Genomic DNA, 21,809 nt, shown 5'->3' with positions numbered 1-21,809 from the left:
TTATGAACTACAAATGTTAAATTATAAGTACGAATATTATTCGTTTTTTCAAATCGTCACAAAACTTGATTCTTCTGTTATTAAAGTTTAGGGATCAAACTTAAATGAAGTCGTACAAGAAAGAAAAATTCTCTCTTGATTAGAAAAATGATTGCAGCTGTGAAACAATGCAGCTGTGAAAAAAAATCGAAACATAAGTGGTTAATTTAGATATACATATTCTTACATCGATGTCTTTGGTAACAAAACAATTTACAGTATTTAATCTAAGGATTGATGCGAACATCGACAATCTGACTGCTGTAATAAAAATTTAATAAAATCTCACGCTGATGATGTCACATAGCCTGATTAAAAAAATACACGTATACCTTTAGAAATTGCTCTATAGTAAAATGTTGTTAAGCTTATTATATGAAAGGATATAATAATTAATATAAAAATACAAAAGAAAGTAAAAGTTTATTTGCACAATTGGATAAATTTTGACTGAAACAAGATGGCAATTAACCGACTAATGTATATTGTAATAACAATGGCGAGATTGGATTTATTTAAACTCAATACGACGCTTATTATAATTAAACTGTGGATTCTATGCATTTATAACAAAATTGAATATTTTTCTCAAAGTATTGTTGTGAAAAGAAGTCTATGTAGATGTAGCTCCTCCATCTTGCAATTATTAAATCGATTTCGTATGCGCCAACAAAAGAGGTCCATCTAAAAATTTCTCCAAGAAACATTTGCTCGTATAATGTCAGAAATTATGAAAGAAAAAATCGGAGGCATCGGTGAAATTTTAACCGGTTTGGTGATTCTAGCGTTAAAAAGAGTTACATAAGCCAAATATAATACATGGTCCGAGTCATATAGACCCGAAACACCATAGAAAATTTAAGGAAACGAATAGCAAATAAAGACGGCAGATTGAGAAATCCGAACGAAAAAAAAATCAACGCTCGATAGTTCGACGATAATTTCCGTTTCGAAGTAGTGGAAAACCGCAACGATCGTTCCTGGAGATCGCGATAATTGAGATTTTTCTCTAAAGAATAGAGAAGGACGCGTGGTGAGAGCGTTTCTGCGGAGACGAGAAGGAAGCTGAATAACAACGGCCACGCTGTGAAAAGAGAAAGAAGAGTAAAAGCGCGTAGGTCCCTCCTGATCAATCCTGATTCTAGACAGTTATTCACCGATGAAAACGCGGCGAAAGTGGGGAAGAATCATTGGATGTAGTGGGGACCAATGGGGTATACCCTCGTGGTGAGTTGCCGAAGAGCTGCAGTGTTTCGCGACGGAGGCGGCATTTGAAAAGGAAACCAAAAGTATCATTTACTCTCCGACTTTTCTCTCAGTGTCCAGTGACCGAAGTAATCCTTAGAGGATTGCGTGATCGTCTTCCGCCAGCCTGAAACCAGAGGAGACAAAGATGATCGGAGCAACGTCTCTCGTAATTTTATTGACTACAGTCGCAGCAACGCGTGAGTATTCCACCGCATTTCCTCGAATTTATACAATAAAACTTCTTTATACGAAAAATCTCTACGCGCTTGTACCGGACTAGCCACCTTGACGCTTTAATTTGCAACATCTGTAAACTACAAGCTTCGTTGTACAACATTTATCGTATTCAAACTGGAAATTCTGTACCGAATAAAGGTCAACGAATCGAAATTGCAGTACACCGAACTAAATATTCGGCGACGAAAACAGTTGAAGCTACAGTTAATTCGATTCGATGGAAGTCAGCAATGATAAATTCGGTAACGAATGCACTTTCACTGCGTGCATCGGCGAAACGTCCACTTAAATGTACTTATTCGGGCAATTAACGTGTACGATTTAAGCGACGCACGCGAAAACGCATCGCGAAAGAAATGTAAAGTTTCCGTGGCTCGTACGAAAGGAAAAAATGGTGCATGATAATTGCCGAGAGGAAAAAGAACGGTTTCACTGGAGCGCGGACCTCTCGGACTTTCTCTTAACTCGCTGGGGCACGGTCCAGCACAGCTTCGAAAATGTAATAGAGTTTCCGGTATTGTAATCGTCGCCTACGAAACCGGTAAAACTTCATAACGATTTAAATATCTGCAACTGCGCTGGGCATCCCATGGGAAAAATATTGTCCGGCGTGTGTTACTGCCACGTTCGCGGAGGTATTCATTCCACGCAGAGAGTGCGTAAGCGACGGTCGCGCCAAACTTTCTAAAGCGTAAATGTCAGATCTACGGCTGGGAACGTTGCATAAGTGTATCCAGCAGTGTAGTTATCGTCCCTAGACATACGTAGAACCGATAAATTACATAAAGAAACAAAACAATGCCGATCGGCCGAATGTACGTACCCCAGATACAGGACAGAAGTTGAAGCCGGGTTCGACCACCTCGCGTTCACTATCATACTATTCGCCGAGCTGCTTTATATGCTTCTTGGAGCGTGGCATTGATTTCCGGTATATCTTGCAAAGTAAATGCCGACATGTAACATGGAGAAATTTCTGAAATTTCTTTACCTTCTGCCTCGATATATGCGCTCTCGAATTTTGTGAAGTGAATCGAATACGCCGTGAACTATATCGTCCGTTGGGATTTATTTATCTGGTCCCTATCGTTTCAGAAACACATCATTTTTGGCGATTGAATACGAACGGGAACTGGTTTGTTCCGATAACAATTCATATTATTTTATATTAATCGTACAATTCGTATTAATAATTCATATTTTATATCAATCGAATAATTACGAAATACGTTTTCATTTTTAAAATCGTACAACTTTTTTCATACAATTTTATTATACAATTTAATAAATATTTATTATACATTTTTAAATGATATTTATAAAACACGAAACTTGTAAAAATCTGTGAAAACTGCACATAATTCAATCTTGAATATTCCTTTCGACTTTTTCGTTCAATTAGTCAATTTATTTTCTGAAGAGAAACGTTTGTTGCGGTTTATGATAAAATATTTTGTTTTTCACGAATATCCGCAGTCATGTAATAACATATGTATATATATATATATATATATATATATATATATATATATATATATATATATATATTTATTATTGTAAGCTAACATATATAATATGTTAGCTTACAATAATTAAATTGACAACGAGAATCACGATGTCATTTATTTCTTATTTATTACTTATTGTTTCTCAAACGTACTATTAATTATAATGATTCTTCTGATATAATCATAAATTTGTATGTTATATTTTAATAAACTTAATTAATTATTACCCAACTTACGCGATTATAAACAAAATTTGTCGATTATAATTTTATGCAATGTTATGTTGAAATAATATAACATTATGAGTGCGATAAATCGTGGCCATTTATTTATGTACATGATGGTTTATTAATATTGCAGATGGTGCGTTCAATTGTCCTGTCAAAGACGGTCAGTACGAGCATCCGAAACAATGCGACAAGTATTACGACTGTAATGATGGTGTTGCCGCAGAAAAACTGTGTCCAGATGGTCTCGTTTTTGATCCATTAAATCGTAAGGTCAACAAATGCGATCACGTGTTCAACGTTGATTGTGGGGATCGCCTCGAATTACGTAAGATTATTATTTATACCTCCACTAAACTTAAACAATCTATTCTGGTAATTTTCATCTTTAACTCTTCTGTAAAATATTCTTTAAGAAAACATCATCCCTACCAAGATTATGTTAGTTTGCAATAAAGTGTTTTTTTAAAATATTCTCAATTTTGCAGTGCAGCAATTTTGGAACTCTTTCAAACGTAGTAAATCACAATATTTTTAAAAATAGTTGTAAAGGTTACTTGATCATTTAAGCGAAATAAATAAATCAAATTTGATAATTTTCTTTACACGTACACATGCACGGGGCTGTTGACATTTTAATTCTGACAATTACTATCACTTTTCAAAGTTCGATAAAATTAAATATTAGGCCAAGTCTACGTAATTAATAATAATAATAATAATAATAATAATAATTTCTGTTTTAATGTACCAATTTTATTTGCCAATGAAATCAATTACTAAGTTTCTTGAGTACGTATTTTAATTAACGGTACGCATTGGCCATTCATTGCAATGAATTGTTGCCATTTACCAGATAGCTCGACTATAATGAGTCATTAGAAGGTAGATGTAGCATTACAATTCGTTCTCAGAAACGAACATTATTTATAACTTGTCGCAGTATGTAGATGCATCATGAAATACGTCAATCATTCATCAAAGAAAGGAACTTAAAATATTATCCAATTAGATTTAACACTTGAACGGCGAGTCTCGGGTCATGTGGACACCGAGTATAAATATCATTTATTTGACTCTTTGGTTTATGAAAACAGTTTATGTTTTATTAAGGTCTATAGAAAAAGCAAACTGTCCAGAAGGAGTACATTACAAAATATGCTGAAAAATAATATGCTAAAAAGCAGTTCTTAATCATCTCGATCGTTTACAAAATGACTTTAAACGTTCGAATGACAGTTTATGCATGCCCAAGACTGTTATCGCATCTTTCTCCATATTAAATGTACACACAGTAGGTGTTAAAAATATATCTGGAATAAAATTGTGGTTTGCGTTGCCGTGCCGATAGATTTTGCGGTTAATGTCCTTGATGTACGAGATACAGTAACAATTGGCAGCGAAAGTGCTTTTAACTCCCGTTATATCTTCGACCTTCGCAGAGCCACCGCAACCGACGAAGAAGTGTCCGCGAAGGAACGGTTTCTTTGCTCATCCGGATCCATCTGTTTGCAACATCTTTTACAATTGTATCGACGGCGAAGCTATCGAAATCACGTGTACCACTGGTCTGCATTTTGACGAGTACAGCGGAACATGTGTGTGGCCTGACAGCGCTGGTCGTGAGGTAGGCATCCGATAGTTAGCATATTCGGGATGTTTTAAAAATTTCACTGAATATTTGACTTTGTGAATACAAAGAACGAAACGACCAATGTTCACGTACGCAATCTTCACAAACGGTTTGCAAATTTTAAATCACGTGCAAAATATATTTTACATCTTTCTCAATTTTTTTTAAAATAAGAATCGTGTCTGAATACGCTCCCCGATGAATATTTGCTATATTAAGATCAGATTAGGTCATATTATTCTCTCTGATGATTGTATTTGAGATACTATGTCTCGAATCGGGTCATATTACGTTATCTCATGAATATTTGATGTACTAAGCTAGAGCACATTTAATTATGCTTATAATTAATATTTGTTAATTAATAATGTTATATTTTATAATTAATATTTGTTTATAATATTGGTTATACAAAGAATGAATCTGGATCAGGTAGTATTATTCTTCTGATGAATACATAATTATAGACTAAAAGTAGCTTCAACATTTTTACTGAAATCAAAAAAATTATATTTGTATATTTCCATTTTTTATTATTTTTTATACAGAAATATACAAATATGATGTTTCGTTGAATTTTCGTTTAAATATCACTACAAACGTAACAGTTACTTTCAGTTTATAGTTATTCATGCCATTGTACATGTCATACTAAGACTAGGTCAGATCATATCATTCTTTCCGATTTGTAATTGCTATATTAAGATTGGATCAGATCGTATTATTTTTTCTGATGAATATCTCACATACTAATAACGCTGAATTAGGTCATGTAACTCTTTCCGATGAATATTTGAAAAATCTTTTGTTTCTCTTTTTCGAGGCACCGGTCAATTAACGCTGATTTTATATCTAATGAGATTCGAGATCATAATTGGAGGCGAAAAGATTTCATAAATTACCAATTCAAACTTGAAACTTTCGAAGATTTTTCACATGCTGATATGCATTAGAAATTTTGCTCTGGAATAAGTCCCATAAAGTAGTTCATCAACTCCGATTACTCTCTATCGATTTTATTTTCTGTTAAGTGATGTTAACAAATATATTTTGTCTATCAGAAAAATGTCTTAAAAAAAATATATTTAGCCGTCTTAGTTATTCAAATTATTGTACAATTACGAAATATATTTTTGCAAATACTAGTTTTACATTGCAAAAGCTCGCAATACTTTGTTTACACAGAAGTATCAATCCTTAATGAGATTAATTTTCTGTAGATCTTTGTGCAAAACATAAATCTGTACAAACGAAATAGAAAGAGAAATCGGAAAAAGCGAATATGTACTTATTATTATATTTATTTTATGTCAAGCATTAAAACATACAAAATTCTATAGTTGGATGAAATCCACAGACTAGTGATCAGCATGTTAATCATTATAATAAGAATGCAACACGTATTCGTGCAAAATAAAATTTGAAGCTATCTACATGCAGTTTGCATAAAAAGGAGATACTTTAAATACAAATGTGCCAAATTCGACTCAGAAATTACCAACCATTTGCACACGTCATTTGCAACATAGTTCTTTCATATTTGAATAACTACTTTCAGGATAGGAACATAGCAATACCTGTGGGTCTTTTAAAGTAACATTAGTCGTTGTCACAATTTAACATTTACATTCGTCACCACTGCTACTTGATTCAAGTGGTTCCTGCATTAGTAATTCGCAATTATAACAATTACGTTCCTCCGTATAATTGATCAATGGGATGGACTATAATTATTAGTTTGGTAATTGGCTATTTAACAGTGTCTGTAAATAATGACGCAGAATCGAAAATGTGTAATGGCTGTGACAACATAGAACGTTGTACTAATTGATTATTAATCCCCATCCCTCATTTCTCCAACTTAACGTGTCTCTCGTGTGTCAAATTGACATTATCGTAAAAAAATCAATATAACAAGAGGCGAACAATTTATTTTACTGAATATTTTATTGGAGATAAAGAAAAACATATTTACATAATGTTTTCTTTATACATTTTTCACACAGAATGACACGACGTGCCAGACGAATTACTTTTTTTCGCTTTGTTCTTTATTATTCTTGGAGATCTAACAATAAGTCGTACAGAAAGTGACTACTGCATTTATTCAGTCATTTATTGTTGCTCATAGTTTAAATTTTTATTCACTTCTTATTGCTCGTATCCATTCAAAATTCTTCCAAACTATTGTATTTGAGCTTCTTACAGCTTCTAGATATTTTTTCGACAAAAAGAAGTGACACGTCTTCTCCTGCTCGTGAAATTCATGTGATAAATTGACGCACAAGACCCTTTTAGTAACAAACATTGTCACATCTTCGCGTTATACGTTTCTTGATTGATAATAGTTAGACTGCGGATTTTTATGCGGAATAAAAATTGTCCTACATCAATTGCAAGAAATGGAAACTAAATCAAAAATTCATTCTGTCTTTAATAATTTTATTAAATTGAAAATAACACAATGACATTTTAAAATTCTTTTAATCTCTCTTCTATTTTGCATTGCAACTACCCATTTTTGCCACAGATGCATAAAATCCGCAATCTAATAATAATAGGTACCTATACTTTATGTTAAAAAAATAAAAGTCATAAAATCTGCAATGAATTTTCTTAAAAACAGCAGAATAATATAATCTGAAACTTGAAGATGGTGTTAAATTGACATCAGAGATATCAAAACGTCTAATTGTGGAATTCTATATGGACAATACTATCTCATTCAGGGCTGCGGAGTAGTAGACAAGAAGTTGAAAGACGGCTTCGAGTGCCCGAAGGAAACTCAGGTCGACACCAGGGGAATGGTCGTTGATCACCCTAAATTCGCTCATCCGGACGACTGCCAGAAATTTTATGTTTGCTTGAATGGTGTAACTCCGCGCGAACAAGGTTGCAGCGATGGTACCGTTTACAACGAGGAACAGCAAAGATGCGACGCGCCTGAAAATGTTGCTGGATGGTATGTGCAGACAAATGAAATTTAAAAAAAGATTGCCATTAGTTATCATTCAAATTTTTTCCTTTTAAAACGAGCTTCTTAATACAATCAAGTATTGACAGTTTATTGCTTCATAAGAATAATAAGATTACATTTATTCATGATCGATTTTTGCTGTAATATGTCCTAGGATTCATTTGATATTATCTTCGCAAAAGCGTCATTATAATTTCTACAATTTTCAACTAAATAATCTAAAATTCATTTGACAGTTCTTGTGTTCATATGCATATACAATACTACTAATTTCTCGTTTCTTAAAAAACTTGTTGATTTAGTATTGTGGAATTTATTACTTTTTCGTGGTACTCCTTTGTGCATGATGATAGAAGTATTCTTTTTGAAAAATTATTTATATATTATACAAAATTATTCCAATTTTTAAATTATAATAGTTTTTATAATAGAAATTTAAATTATAACAAGATTTCAATAGAATTTTTAATTATAAACGATTTTGTAATAGAACTTTAAATTACAACAAAATTTCAGTAGGATTTTTAATTATAAAAGATTTTTAAATAGAATGCATCTTTCAATTTTTTAATAGGTTTCAATTTACAATAGATTTTATATATAATTTTTGATTATGATGGATTTCATATATAATTTTTTATTGTGATAAATTTTAAATACAATGATGTTACTGTTTTCTTTTTCAAAAATTCTTGGTTCTTGTAATGTGAGTGGACTGCGAATTTTGTACATTTATGCTATAATTGACTAAGTAAAGTACCAAACAATCAAGACAGAAGAATTTGGGAATGTTCTTAAATTATTGAAATTATTTAAAAGAAATAAATTTTTATTTTACTTCTGTGATGAAGAAAAGTTTACGAAGAAAATCGGCATGAATATCCACAGTCCAATAATAATTAAAAATGATAAAAATTTGGAGCAAGAACATTGTATCAGTGATACGAGAAGCGGCTAACAATAAACTTGTTTTTGTTACAGCGAGGACTGGTATAAGGATGACGACAAAAAGCCGTGAAATGTCTTCGCAATTCGTATGTCCCGCATCGGGATCTCGATATCATCGTAAAATCACATCATCTTCGTTTAGCGCGTAATCCATGTGTGTGTTTAGATATTTGAGTGTTCGTAAATAATAAATATTCTATTTTACCTTATTCGTATCGTTTCCTGACGTTCTGCTTGAAATCCTTCCTTAATTCTGCCACGGTAATTAATATCTTGTTATTGGTGATTTATAAGTTAAAGGTAAAGTTCTTTATACGAAGCCTTTGCGGCATTATTGCAAATCTGGAGTAAAAAGGGATATTACCGCATAGCTGATAACTTACTTTCACAGCGCAATATAGCAACGAAGATGCAGGAAATCTTCGACTTCTCTTTCATATTCAGCCAAGCAAATCGGCAGAAACTTTCTCCTCGGCGTTTCAAGATTTTTTGTTCGTCAATCCACTGAACGGACGACTTTCGTGTTAATGTGCTTTTTACACGCACGTCCGATTTGCTCTTTACGTGTAGGAGCTGTATCTAGTGCACACCGGGTGTCATGTTTCAATTTCATTAGACAGTGATGCCTGAAAGTGTATCACGAAAGTGAAACTAAGGAATTCCAGAGAAAACATTACATAATCGAATGGATCTTCAAGGTACATACTGTTTTCAGTAATAACAAGCTTTTCAAGTCTTCGGTAACCATAATATTGTATACTGAAAATTGTATTGTATATTTATTTTAAAGGTAGAATCGTTGCGGAATTGAAAATGATTATGCTAATTAATATCGAATAAACAAGCATAGATTCCTTTCCTTCGATAATCACTTTCTACTTTCATAGTAATTTTTCTAATCACTGTTCCGGCACTATACTTCTTCCTTGTTTTTGAAACCTTCAGCCACTACTGCTGCTCCTTTTTCTCGTTACTTTCTTTTGTCCAATCATGTTCTTCCATCTCATTACTGTTTCTCTTTATTGCAATTTCAAACATTAATTAAGAAGTAATGGTAGACGAAGTAACATAATAGAACTTCATCGAGACAAGATAAAGTGAAAGAATGATTGAATTATTGGTTGAACCAAGAAGGAAACATAAAGTATGAAATAGGACGAAGGACAAGAAACAGAAGCTTTCGGTTCTTGATTCATGATTTAGAATCATGTGCAAAGAGTGCAACCTCTGCGAACTCGTAAAACAAGAAGACAGGTATGCAACGATAAAGAACAGGAAATGATATAATTTTGTTTCTATAGCTGTGAACATAAGTGAAACCTCTGCGAGATTATAATTTACGACATGAAACAAGATAAGGTAGAACGACACAAAATTACAGAGAAGGAAGAGAGAAGCATAAGGCATTACGAACAAAACGACGCAGAACCAGAAGAGATAAAATCTTATTTTTAGCAATTATAAATTCAGAACTCTGTGAAATGCAGACACAAAAATGTTTCAGTTTGTAGACATTACTTACTTATAATATAACGTTATGTATAATTGCTCAGGTTTTCTTTTACGATATGACGTGTCTATAAAAATACGATAAAAACACCGATATCAATTGGTTGCAAAACATAAGGAACGTGTAACCAAAGTGCAAATAAAAGTGTAAGTAAAACATTCCTGTTTTGAAAGTTGTTCAGTGTTTTATGCGCGATTAGTTGTTTTTAGTAAACAAAATTCTTAGTGGGACAGTCAAGAAAGTGTTCCTTAACATAGTTGGCAAAAGATATTGTAATAAATATTAAACAGCTGAAAATAATAAATTTACTAGTCGTTACTATCATCCGGTCCAGGTCTTACAATATGATTTCATGATGAAAAATGTTGGTCCATCATATAAGCGTGACCAAAGGTTCTCCAAGCTTGCCTTAGGCCCTTAGGTCCTTAGGCTATCGTGGGATACCTTAGGATACTGTGAAAAACTACCGGTTAACATAAAGGTGGCCCAGGATAGTCTTAGGTATCCCATGGTAATCCAAAGTAGCCTAAGGTATCTCACGATAGCCTAAGGACCTAAGGGCCTAAGGCAAGCTTGGAGAACCTTTGGTCACGCTTATATGATGGACCAACATTTTTCATCCTGAAATCATATTGTAGGACCTGGCCCGGATGATAGTAACGACTAGTAGGCAAGGTGGTTTAAATGAACCCTTGGACCATCTTAAATTAGCCGAAGATAGAACAAAGTAACTCTGAAAAACTACCGGTTAACACCAAGGTGGCCCAGGATAGTCTTAGGTATCCCATGGTAATCCAGAGTTACTTTGTTCTATCTTCGGCTAATTTAAGATGGTCCAAGGGTTCACTTAAACCACCTTGTCTACCTTCACATACTTTAAGGTAATTCACGAGTTTTATGAACTACTTCGTCCTACTTCGAGCTAGTACAAAGGTTATGTGAAGGGTTTTTTTTTTAACTGCTCCGTTCTACCTGCAGCCAGCTTAATATGGTTCAAGGTTATTTTTTAAACTACATCATTTTAATTTGAACTAGTTTAAGATGATTTAAGGTTCTTTTTTAAAGAACTGCCTTGTTTCATCTTGAGCTAGTTGGGATTCTAGCCTAGGTGTCAGCCATGAATTAACATAACCTTAATCGTATCGCAAAGTGCGATCTTCTAGCATTAAATTAAGCTTTCAAAGTATCGAAACTTTCCATTGTATTTCATATACTGTACAGCTTTTATATACTATGAAATTATCATACACTAGTTGAATTGTAGTATACGGAATACTCTGTTTTTACTAATAAATCTAAATTTGAAAATTGTCGATAAGGTCGCACACATCATGATAATGGTAATAGGAGTTTCAAAGTCCAAAAGATCCAAGATAGATAAATTCTTGTAGTTTGTCTGTAGGCATGCTATAATAGTACATTTACGTACTATTATAATAGTTGCATCTATTTCTTTTCTCGTCTAGACTTTCATCACAGATTTAGGATTTGTACAAGCATTGCATCTTTTCTTTCTCAGTTTCGGGGGACTCTAGAGTTTTTTAGAGCCCACTTATCATTTCGTGACGCGCTCAGAGTTACCGATAGTTCACGGAAAACTAAACACGTTAGCTAGAAGCGAATATCCTGTATATTTCATTTTTACTACGAGAGCATTTCGAAGAGTAATTTGAAGGCAATAAGCGTATTTATGAAACCTATACTACAGAAATACGAAACGATATAAAGTGTAATTACTTTTATGGACAATTCAGCAATTATTTGTGTATAATAATGAGTGATGGTACACATTGTAGCGGCACACGGTCGGCGACCGTAATAACCATAAAACTGTCCGCTTGCAGATGTCAAGGGTTCGACTGAGAGAAAACGTCCTTGACGTTTGCAAGACCCGGAAATTCTTTTGTCTCTTTGTTTTTTATCACTGCCACATGCACTGCAGGCCTAGTCGCGGAGAAAGTCGCCGGCCGCGTACCGCTACCCGGCCGAACGGCCAGCGCGCCCCTACAGCGAGGGTACGACGATGGCTGCCTCCCCCGCCAAACTAAGCGGGGGAAAAGAAGACAGCGAGTCTCCCAAAAAGGCGTGGCCTTTTTGGGGGACATAATATAAATAACAGCGGCAAGAAACTGAACGTCTTCTCGTCTAAGCATTACGCCGAGCCTCTACACGTTTAACGATTCCGCCGCGCTCCATCTAGTATCCATCAGCACCGCGCGTCATTTTATATACATCTCCGAATAAAATCTAGTGCAATTTCACTCTGTGTCCTTCCGTTGTACCCCGAACACATTGCGTTACAACATATAACAATAGTTTTCTATATTTTGTTTTACAGATGGTTATTTATAACGTTAATTTTATAAGCTTTGCTTATGCTAACATTGCAAAAAGAGCATTGCATGCAATGTTTGTACGGATTTTAAGTCTGTGATACTAAGTTGTTGCAAAAGTAATTTAGATTTTTTTTTTGAAGCTATCTATTTGGAAAACCGAAAATACATTTTCAACAATCCAATAGAGACTTTCTGAATCATCGAATCATCGAGGCGAAGTTTGTAGCTGAAAATTCAGAAGAAATTATACAGCAGATATCATATCTATAATTATAACAAAATATTATTTTACAATTCCTTCTAACAGTGGAACACGTCACCTTACACTGCAAAAGACACATCAGGACAAGAAGACAACACAACATAAGAACTCCTTTAGAAGACATACTGAAGAACAATGGGACAATCCAAAACTTGCTGCATTACTTAAAGCAAACTAAATTATACAATCAAGTATAAACCAGACTTTGAGTCGTTAATAACCGACTCACTGATGCCACTTGAAACACTGCACATAAAAAAAATATCAAAACCTCATTTGCAAAGTAGAGGTATACAATTATACATCGTTATTCGCATTTAAACCGTTTACTTGACTGCGGGGTTGGGGAAAAATAAATTTTTGGAATAGTAAATAGACAAATAGACTATAAATATTTTTATCTTCTCATGTAATATAGAATTTGGTAAGTAAACTTCCATATATATATATATATATATATATATATATATATATATATATATATATATATATATATATATATATAACTACTACTTCAGAAAATGTTTATTTGCCAAATTCTGTATTACATGGGAAAATAAAAATATTTATAGTCTATTTACTATTTAAAAAAATGTATTTTTTTCCCAGCCCTGCTTCACAGCAATTAGCTCGATGTAATTATTGATTTCGAATCAGTTATAGAGTGATCGCGGTTTCTTTCGATTTATAACTGATTGGAAATCGATTGCCCGAGTTTCATCACGTGGAGGTTGCTGTGACTGGAGAATCGAAAGGGAGTCAGAACGAAGACAGAATTCGTTATGATGCCTTTCTTACAAGTTTTACTTTTAATTAACACCTTAATAAGTAACGTCGTAATAAATAACGCTTTAATAAATAACCACATGTCAACGAATTATTGCGAACCAAAAGTGGAGTCATCGGCAGATGAGACGTCTTCGTACGGTGATATCTCTCGATAAAACCTAAAAGCATCCAAATTCCAAGCGATTATGATTCTTCTACAGTATATCACCACCGATCACGAATACGAATATGAATTTTCGAAAAATAAAATTACATTTGTATACCCAGTGCACGTATTACCACATCCCAATTACAACAACACAATCACGTAATAGTTATAAATGAGATTTGTTAAATAATCTGAGATAGGCTTAAACTTAGAATGACAATTGAAAAAAAAGATAAAAAAGAGAAGAGAGATTTGATAAATGATAGCCCACTCGATATGTATTCCAAACAAATACGCGAGTGAACCGCGCAACGCTATTTTCAGGAATAGACATTGCTCTTTAAAAGCAAACGTGATTAGTTGCAAAACATAAGGAACGTGTAACCAAAGTGCAAATAGAAGTGTAAGTAAAACATTCCTGTTTTGAAACTTGTTCAGTGTTTTATGCCCGATTAGTTGTTTTTAGTAAAAAATATTCTTAGTGGGACAGTCAAGAAAGTGTTCCTTAACATAGTTGGCAAAAGATATTGTAATAGATATTAAATGGGAGGGATTGTCGAATTTATAGTGGATCATCCTCCCTGCATACTTTTATATCTGTAATTTTATTCTAATTTCATCGAACAATTTTATATGATACCGAACAGATGAATTACAATTATATTTTGCATGCAGATAGGAAATCTAAGTCAAAGGGGTAAAGGAACGTGGACTTATTTTTCGTAAAGCTAATCTACAAAATTTAGAGTTAAATCTCTCAATAGCAACGCGAGCAGTACATTGACAATCACGATGTTAATTTATTCGATTCCAAGTTGAAAACTCCTGTACACTTAGATCTGTTTCCACGCAACTCTAAAGAGAATCATCGAGTGTGCGATGCAGCTATCCTTGGAACAGCTACTCGCAGTGCGGCATTTATTTAATTCGTAACCCTAACGCAACGTGTTGACAACTTTCGCGAAGCTAAGACAACACGTAGAAGAACCCTCGCAACGCTAATCTTTCGAGATAGCCTAGCGACAGGGGTTGTTCCCAGACCCTTGGAATCCACTCCGGATTCCTACGCTACGCATCACCCACCCGCCTGGTTGTCGTAACGCCAGGATGGATGCACCCCTTCGTCCATTCTACGGGCAGGCTGCCCCGGATATACAGAGTGTCCCATAATTGTGTTAACATTCGGAAAGGGGCGATTCCTGAGGTTATTTGAAGTAACTAGGCGGCCGAGTCAATCAGCGGAACTGGGCTTCGACCGCTGATTGGCTTGGCCGTCTCGCGCCAGCTGAGCTCACCTCTCATTGGTCAGTGTTTTTCATTAATAACTCATAAACAAAGCCGCGGATTGCATTTTCGCCAAGGAAAATGTTACTTCAAATGATCTCAGGAATCATCCCGTTCCTGGATGATTTTTGTTCCCGTTAAAATAATTATGAAACACCCTGTACACCGAGGTCTAGTAACGCTGTTTTTTTTACACGGAGATGATGTTTTACGGTCTTATGCTATGAGGTTCGGTTTCTCCGGCTACCTCGTTTATAAAAACGCGTTTATAACCGCTAACTCAACTGTTGTTACTTCATCTCGCGACTCTAAGGAAACATTGCGAATGCCACACTGCTGAGGGTTGTAGGTGCAGCATGGGCTCTGAAATACGAACGAAGCTACTGGCAACGCGATTATTCTCGCAACACTAACTTTGAAATCGATTCAAAGACAAGTCGCGATAGTTCGTTTCGAGACACTGTAACAGAAAAAATCGCGATGTACCCATTCGAGCTGTTCGTTGGGACCTCATCCATTGTTGTAGCTGCAGCACGGGCGTCTGAAATATCGGAAGGCATTTCTTAGAAAAATCTAAGGAAACTGACAAGTCGAAACGCGATTAGTTCGCAACACGCTATATTCGAAGCTATTGTACTCGACAATTTAAGGACAAATCGCGACTATTCGGAACGCTAACTTCGATTTCTGTCCAGGATTAACTAAAGCAATGCGTGATCATTTCGCGACGCTATGACAAATCGCGGATGTGACAAGGCGCCTGGAAAGTCGAAAAGCAAACTATTGCAACGCGATTAAACGACGATTATTGCAACGAGATTCAAAAGACTGCTTTCCGAAAGCAAATGAACTTTAAAAATCACGAGAATTGATCAACTCAACGCGAGATCGTATTTATTTTGCAACGCTATCTTTAAAGCTACTATGCACAACCATCAAAATGAAATCGCGATTATTTCGCAACGCTACATTCTACAAAATCAGTTTCAAAACCAATGGAAATCGCGATTGTTTTACCCACAACGCTAATTCTCGTTTCTGTTCAAAATTAACTGAAGCAACGCGTGATTATTTCGCAACGCTATTTGCAAATCGCGGAGGTGCCCATCTTGCCCTGATCGTTGAGGCGGCGAAGTCTACCCGTAATCAACACTGCTGCAACAATTACTATTTCTAAAAACGCATACAGTGATAAAGTGGTAACGACAATAAATTGGCCTCTCCCGACAGCCTCTTCGGCATTCATAGCAGCTTCTTTTCTTCGGCGATTCGCCTGCTGAAAATAGAACCCTACACATATTGCTCCACAGCTAGTAGAAGATCAACGAATTTTAAGACGAGGTAACAAAGTCTTGGAAAAAGTAGATAATCCTGCTGGTGCAATAGAGCCGGTATCGTTTCGTTTTGAAAGCCACGATTCCGGCGCGTTCGCGTTCGCGACTTTGGAAGTTAAGAGAATTCTCGAAGGATCGATTTCGAACCGTTATCGAATGTCATGCACCATTCGAATCGACTTCGAATCAAATCCTTCGAGCCCAACTGGTGGCTGACTATCGTGCGATTCGCGGCCTACCCGTAAAGAGGACGGTAGCCAGCCCGGTCCTACCTAACAATTTACGCACTCTGCTGTTTCCTACATGGAGAACATCTCGAGACGCCTTTGACACTCCAACAGAATCAATCATTCATTCTCATTCTAAAGTATATGTTAGTATCTGAAATGGACTGACAATAGTAGCGATCATTGCGATTTAATCGAATCCTAATTGAATGTTACTTATACTACTTACTTAATACTAGTCATTCTAGAATAAATACTATTTCGGTAGAGTTGAATTTTTCAAGACTCTTGCGAGCTTTTATTAAAACGTTTCAACCGATAAGAATAGAAAATGAATACTGTGTGCATACGTATTCTATGTATATAGATCCATGTTGCACGATATAGATCGTATGGAATATGTTCGATTCGAACTAATTTCGATTTCGAAGAACCGATGAAAAATTCACTATTATTATTAAATATCGTTCCATGTGCCGCTGCTCGCACCCTCCCATGTAATGCTTGGGCACTCGGAAGGTTTCGAGCAACGAATGTGGAACTTCGGATCTCTGAAAATCCTATCTAAAAAGAGTCATTAGTTCCTCGGGCTAAGTTTCTACAAATTCATTGAAAAATGAGTATGTTTAATAATAATTTCATAATAATAATTTAAAAATATGTTTCGAACTTTTTCAAAACTCTACTTTGAACTTTTATCAAATATGTTTTATATCTATCGCGAAATAGCGATATACCTGCACGTGACCTCTAATACAATTAGTAGGAAGAAAGTTATTTAATATATATTAGTGCAGTAAATGTGCACTAATATAATTTTTGTAACATTTGTGTCATGATAATCGCGTGTTGTAAAAGATTAATCTCTCTCTCTCTCTCTCTTCCGACAACTTCGAAATAAAGTTATTAAAACTCGAAATAATCGTAAGAAAACGCGACGTGCAGAAAGACCCTATCTAACTGGGAACAGATTACCACTCAAAGGATTTCCGAGCAATCTCTTGATCACTGTATTCATCAAAATATTCTACAATGTTTACGTAATAAAAAAAAAATAGTACTCTGAATGTTCATTCATTCCTTGATGGGAGGAGGACGCTGCGTTAGAATCCTGAAACAGAAAGAAAAGCACAGAGATATTAAAATACGTCCAACATCGTTCACGAAATTATTCATTCCTACAAACTATTCCATGTAATTTGCATATTGACTAAGATTATATTTACATCCCTTTCTCCTTGACGAAGCCCGACCCGTTGCTTCTCGATTTCAGCCATTCACGTAGCTTCCAGATCTGTAACAATAGCAAGAAATTTGATTAAATTCAATCGCTATTAAATGTGAAAATAGATTGTGTGTTATAGGTTATATATGCTTTGTGTGCTGATAAAGATAACATTTATAGTGGGCCATAAAAGTGTTCGTACACCTTCTAAAACGTAATAACTTTTTTAAAGCTGTACTATGGGATTTGAATTTTTTTCAGATGATAGCGAGACTAGTCTACCAGACGATGACCGAAATGCTTTTTTTAAATTTTGCTATTACTTGGAATGACAAAAAAAAATGAAAGAACTCTCGCTTTTTAACTTTTCTTATATGAGCCTATAACGAAAATTTAGAAAACGCCTCTCGTAGATCTCGGTAATTTATATGCGTGCTGAAAATTTTATTGAAATCAGTTGAGATTGTTATGAGTTATAACAAATAAAAGATGGCAAAAATTGCAGTTTTATCAATCCTCGTGACGTATGTATTATAGCCGTGCCGAGTTAATTAATGTAGCGGCCGATCTCGAGTCGGCGCGAAGAATACAACAATAACAATTTTTTGTCTTTACATGATTGCTACTCCCATAAAGTGAATTTGGCAATACAAAAGAAATATACATACCATAAACAAATCATAAAATCGTGCAAAATAGGGATATGAAACGATATCGATTATAAACATATCATAAGTCGGATAAAATGGCTACGTGAGCATTTCAACCTTTTATACGAAGGTCACGAACCAACATTTAATTTGCGTAATTTTTGTATATACATGTACGAAAATCAGCATATAGATATACAGAAACGCATTAACAATTACGACGTCATAATCATTTATATCTTTTTAATATTTTTGTACCAAGAAACAGTACTTTCCGTATTAAAACGAGATGTTTATTGCATAAATCTTACTATCAGAAGATATGCAGATGTGGGGAAATTTGTAAACATTATTATAATTTCAAAATTTTTAACAATTTAAAACGTATTGCGATTGTTTAATATGAGCGTGTCAAATAAAAAATGTTGTAGCTTAGAGTCCGTTTCTGCATTCTGGATCCCAAGTTTGTGCCATCACTGACAAGCAGGGAAGAAATCATCGCCGCAAATATCGATAGTTTTCGTAGGGATATAACGCGGCAACAATGCACTTTTAAAAGCTGGCAACGCTGTAAATTTAACCACTTCAGACGCACACTTTTCTCTGTGCAGTCACATATAGTTCACTAGCTGACCGTTCCATTTAGGTAGAGTCCGCTATCGTACCGTAGCATTTTCTACAGAGTCGGTAATTCGAACTCTAAGCAAAAAAAGTATTATTGCAATGTCTGTACGGATCCTAAGTTTGTGCTTTCATTTTCTTAACGACAGTAATGGACGATCGGTTATGTAGATTTCAAACTTGACATCTGCAGGTTAGACCTTCTTAAATTTCGCAAACAAATAATATTTTTGTCATATATTTAAATAATTATCTTGTAGCAAAGTATTGATAGAGAAAATAATTTAATTCGAAGAAATTAGATTATCTATTTGCAAACAAATTTTGTATATATGTTCTTCTGAATTAATATTTCTTTGGGTTTCGATAAGTTTACATAATCTTCTTGAAAGTAGTAAAATAAATTAAGTGTACTAATTACTGTCTACTACTAATTTTTATTTAATACTAATTAATATATAAGACTAGTTATTGTCTAATATTAATTACTATATAATACTAATTATTGCTTCTGCCCATCTGTCTCATGTACAGCGTTGAAAGCATATGTTGGTAGTATATAGATCTTGCCTTTGGAGCTAAGAAATACTTGCAACAATCGCAAGTGGGATTCAGAGACGTGTATGATCAATCTAAACTTTGCCAACCGTCTCGTGATTACATTGTGGTTTTGTAATTTCAGTATTCATTTATACGCAATTCAAACTAAGGTGAAATTTCTTGCTTAGTGGCGAGGATCGGTTGAATCTGTGCTGATTGTAAGAGTACTTTAAAGCACCATGTACATACAGACGAAAGGGACGCGGAAACTCTCGGCCCCGCCAGGGTTCAAGTCTAATCGCAATCAGATGTACATCCGTAAGTACGTTACCGATCCTAGAGTGTTTGGAGAAATTGACTTCGAACTCAAATCCTCTCGACAGTATTGATTTAGAATGAAATTGCAGGTTTTGACGTGATTTGCATAGTTTCGTTTAAAAATAAATTGTAACGTTCAGAGTGTATTGGAATAAATTTAATATAATTGAAGGCGTACTTTTATACTGAATTTATTCTAATATTATGAGTACTCCGAACATTACAATTTCTTATTGGACTATTGAATACAAATTTCTGACGATAAAATCGGTGTATATTTACAGCAGATTTGATATTATCAATTAAATTGTATATACTGCAACATCAGAATCAATAAAATATGGAACGTTCACATTTCTTGAGGAGTAAAGTCCATTGAACCTGTTCTGTAAATATTTCGTACACGATACTTGTATAGAATATTTAGTAAATTATTTCTACTTGGCAATACGATTAATTTTAACGTTCCCCACTTGCATTTTTTTAAATTTTTATAAGAACGTGCATATTTCGTGTTGAATATCTGCTGTTCGAAATAGTTACTTTTCAAACGACAAATTAAAATCTAATTTTCCGTGAACCTATGTAACAACATTTTATTCCATTTCCATGATTTTATGATAATAATAAAAGTAAAAGTAAAAAACTGTACAACAGAGGTTTTCACAGAAAGACATTCATATTATTGAAGGTTTTATACGCGAAACAAATTCGGCACAGATGTGCATGTAAGCGCAGCTCAACATGTAGAGGGACATGTTCTCCTATCTATTAGGATAATATTCAAGAGACTACACAGAAGTTCGGTGAATGGCTGAGGTATAATATTAGAAACGCTTTGAAGGGTGAAGTTACTCTAATAACGGAACCAGCAAAGCTTGGTGAGCTCTGTAGAATATGTAAATTGCTTTTCGAATGACTTGATAAAGGCATCTTGCGGATTTAACTGTGCGTTCTACACCGGAAGCTAGCCCGATGATTTTTTTGTAGGTAACTCGACTGTGTGTGTGTGTAAATTACCTTGAAATGTTACAAATTATTAGAAGAAATAGATGATCATTAAAAATACAAAATGATGTTAGCAATAACTTCTTTACATAATTGGTGATCAAAGTTTACGCCGTTATAAAAATTGGAATGAATGTACCATTTTATGTTAAACTTAAAATATACTTCAGACTTTGAAGTTGGATTTTTAAATGAAATTAATATTCTCCATCTTACGCATATGCAAATAACGTAAATAATTTAACTCGTAAAGGAGAATATCATTTATAATAATTAAGATTGTTTGAACAATAAATGTTAATTATTGAATGTTTTTAAATGTTTATTACATCTTTTGTATAATTCATGTAGAAATTTTTTCAATTGTTTTTTAGGTTTTTTAGGGTACTTAATTTTAAATTTCGAAATGAAACTGTAATGGAGAACTTGCATTTTATTCAGCTTCTCCACGAATGCAACGATACAAGAACTACAAATGCAGTTATTTTTAATAAAATTGTAAATTCTCATTGTATAGCAAACTCGTTTACATATATCTGTATAATTATCTAATGCATAAAACAATACAAAGTGAATCATATAACATTTCCATCGTAATCGATAAAATCAACGGTTAATTCGCTCGAAAGAAACGGACTTTATTGTTGAAATTAATCGGTTTCTATTAGTGGCTATTGTAATCTTTGATTTTGTGATTTCAACTCGTCAAGAGAAGAAATAAAGAATGAATAACTGAAACA

The 21,809-nt window shown here is 34.3% G+C and overlaps 1 protein-coding gene across 1 annotated transcript; it reads left to right on the top strand.

Annotated features, from left to right (window-relative positions):
• Positions 1–1,268: 1,268 nt before the first annotated feature.
• Positions 1,269–9,026, top strand: LOC117229420 (protein obstructor-E). The gene is made up of 5 exons (XM_033485854.2): positions 1,269–1,484; positions 3,393–3,587; positions 4,702–4,886; positions 7,622–7,854; positions 8,851–9,026. Exons 1-5 carry the CDS (start codon positions 1,433–1,435, stop codon positions 8,885–8,887), a joined length of 702 nt encoding a protein of 233 aa, XP_033341745.1. The 5' UTR covers positions 1,269–1,432; the 3' UTR covers positions 8,888–9,026.
• Positions 9,027–21,809: the final 12,783 nt, after the last annotated feature.

This window comes from Megalopta genalis, chromosome 1, assembly GCF_051020955.1.
Source record: "Megalopta genalis isolate 19385.01 chromosome 1, iyMegGena1_principal, whole genome shotgun sequence".
In the NCBI taxonomy this organism is placed as follows: Eukaryota; Metazoa; Arthropoda; class Insecta; order Hymenoptera; family Halictidae; genus Megalopta; species Megalopta genalis.
This window is presented reverse-complemented; position numbering and strand designations above follow the sequence as displayed.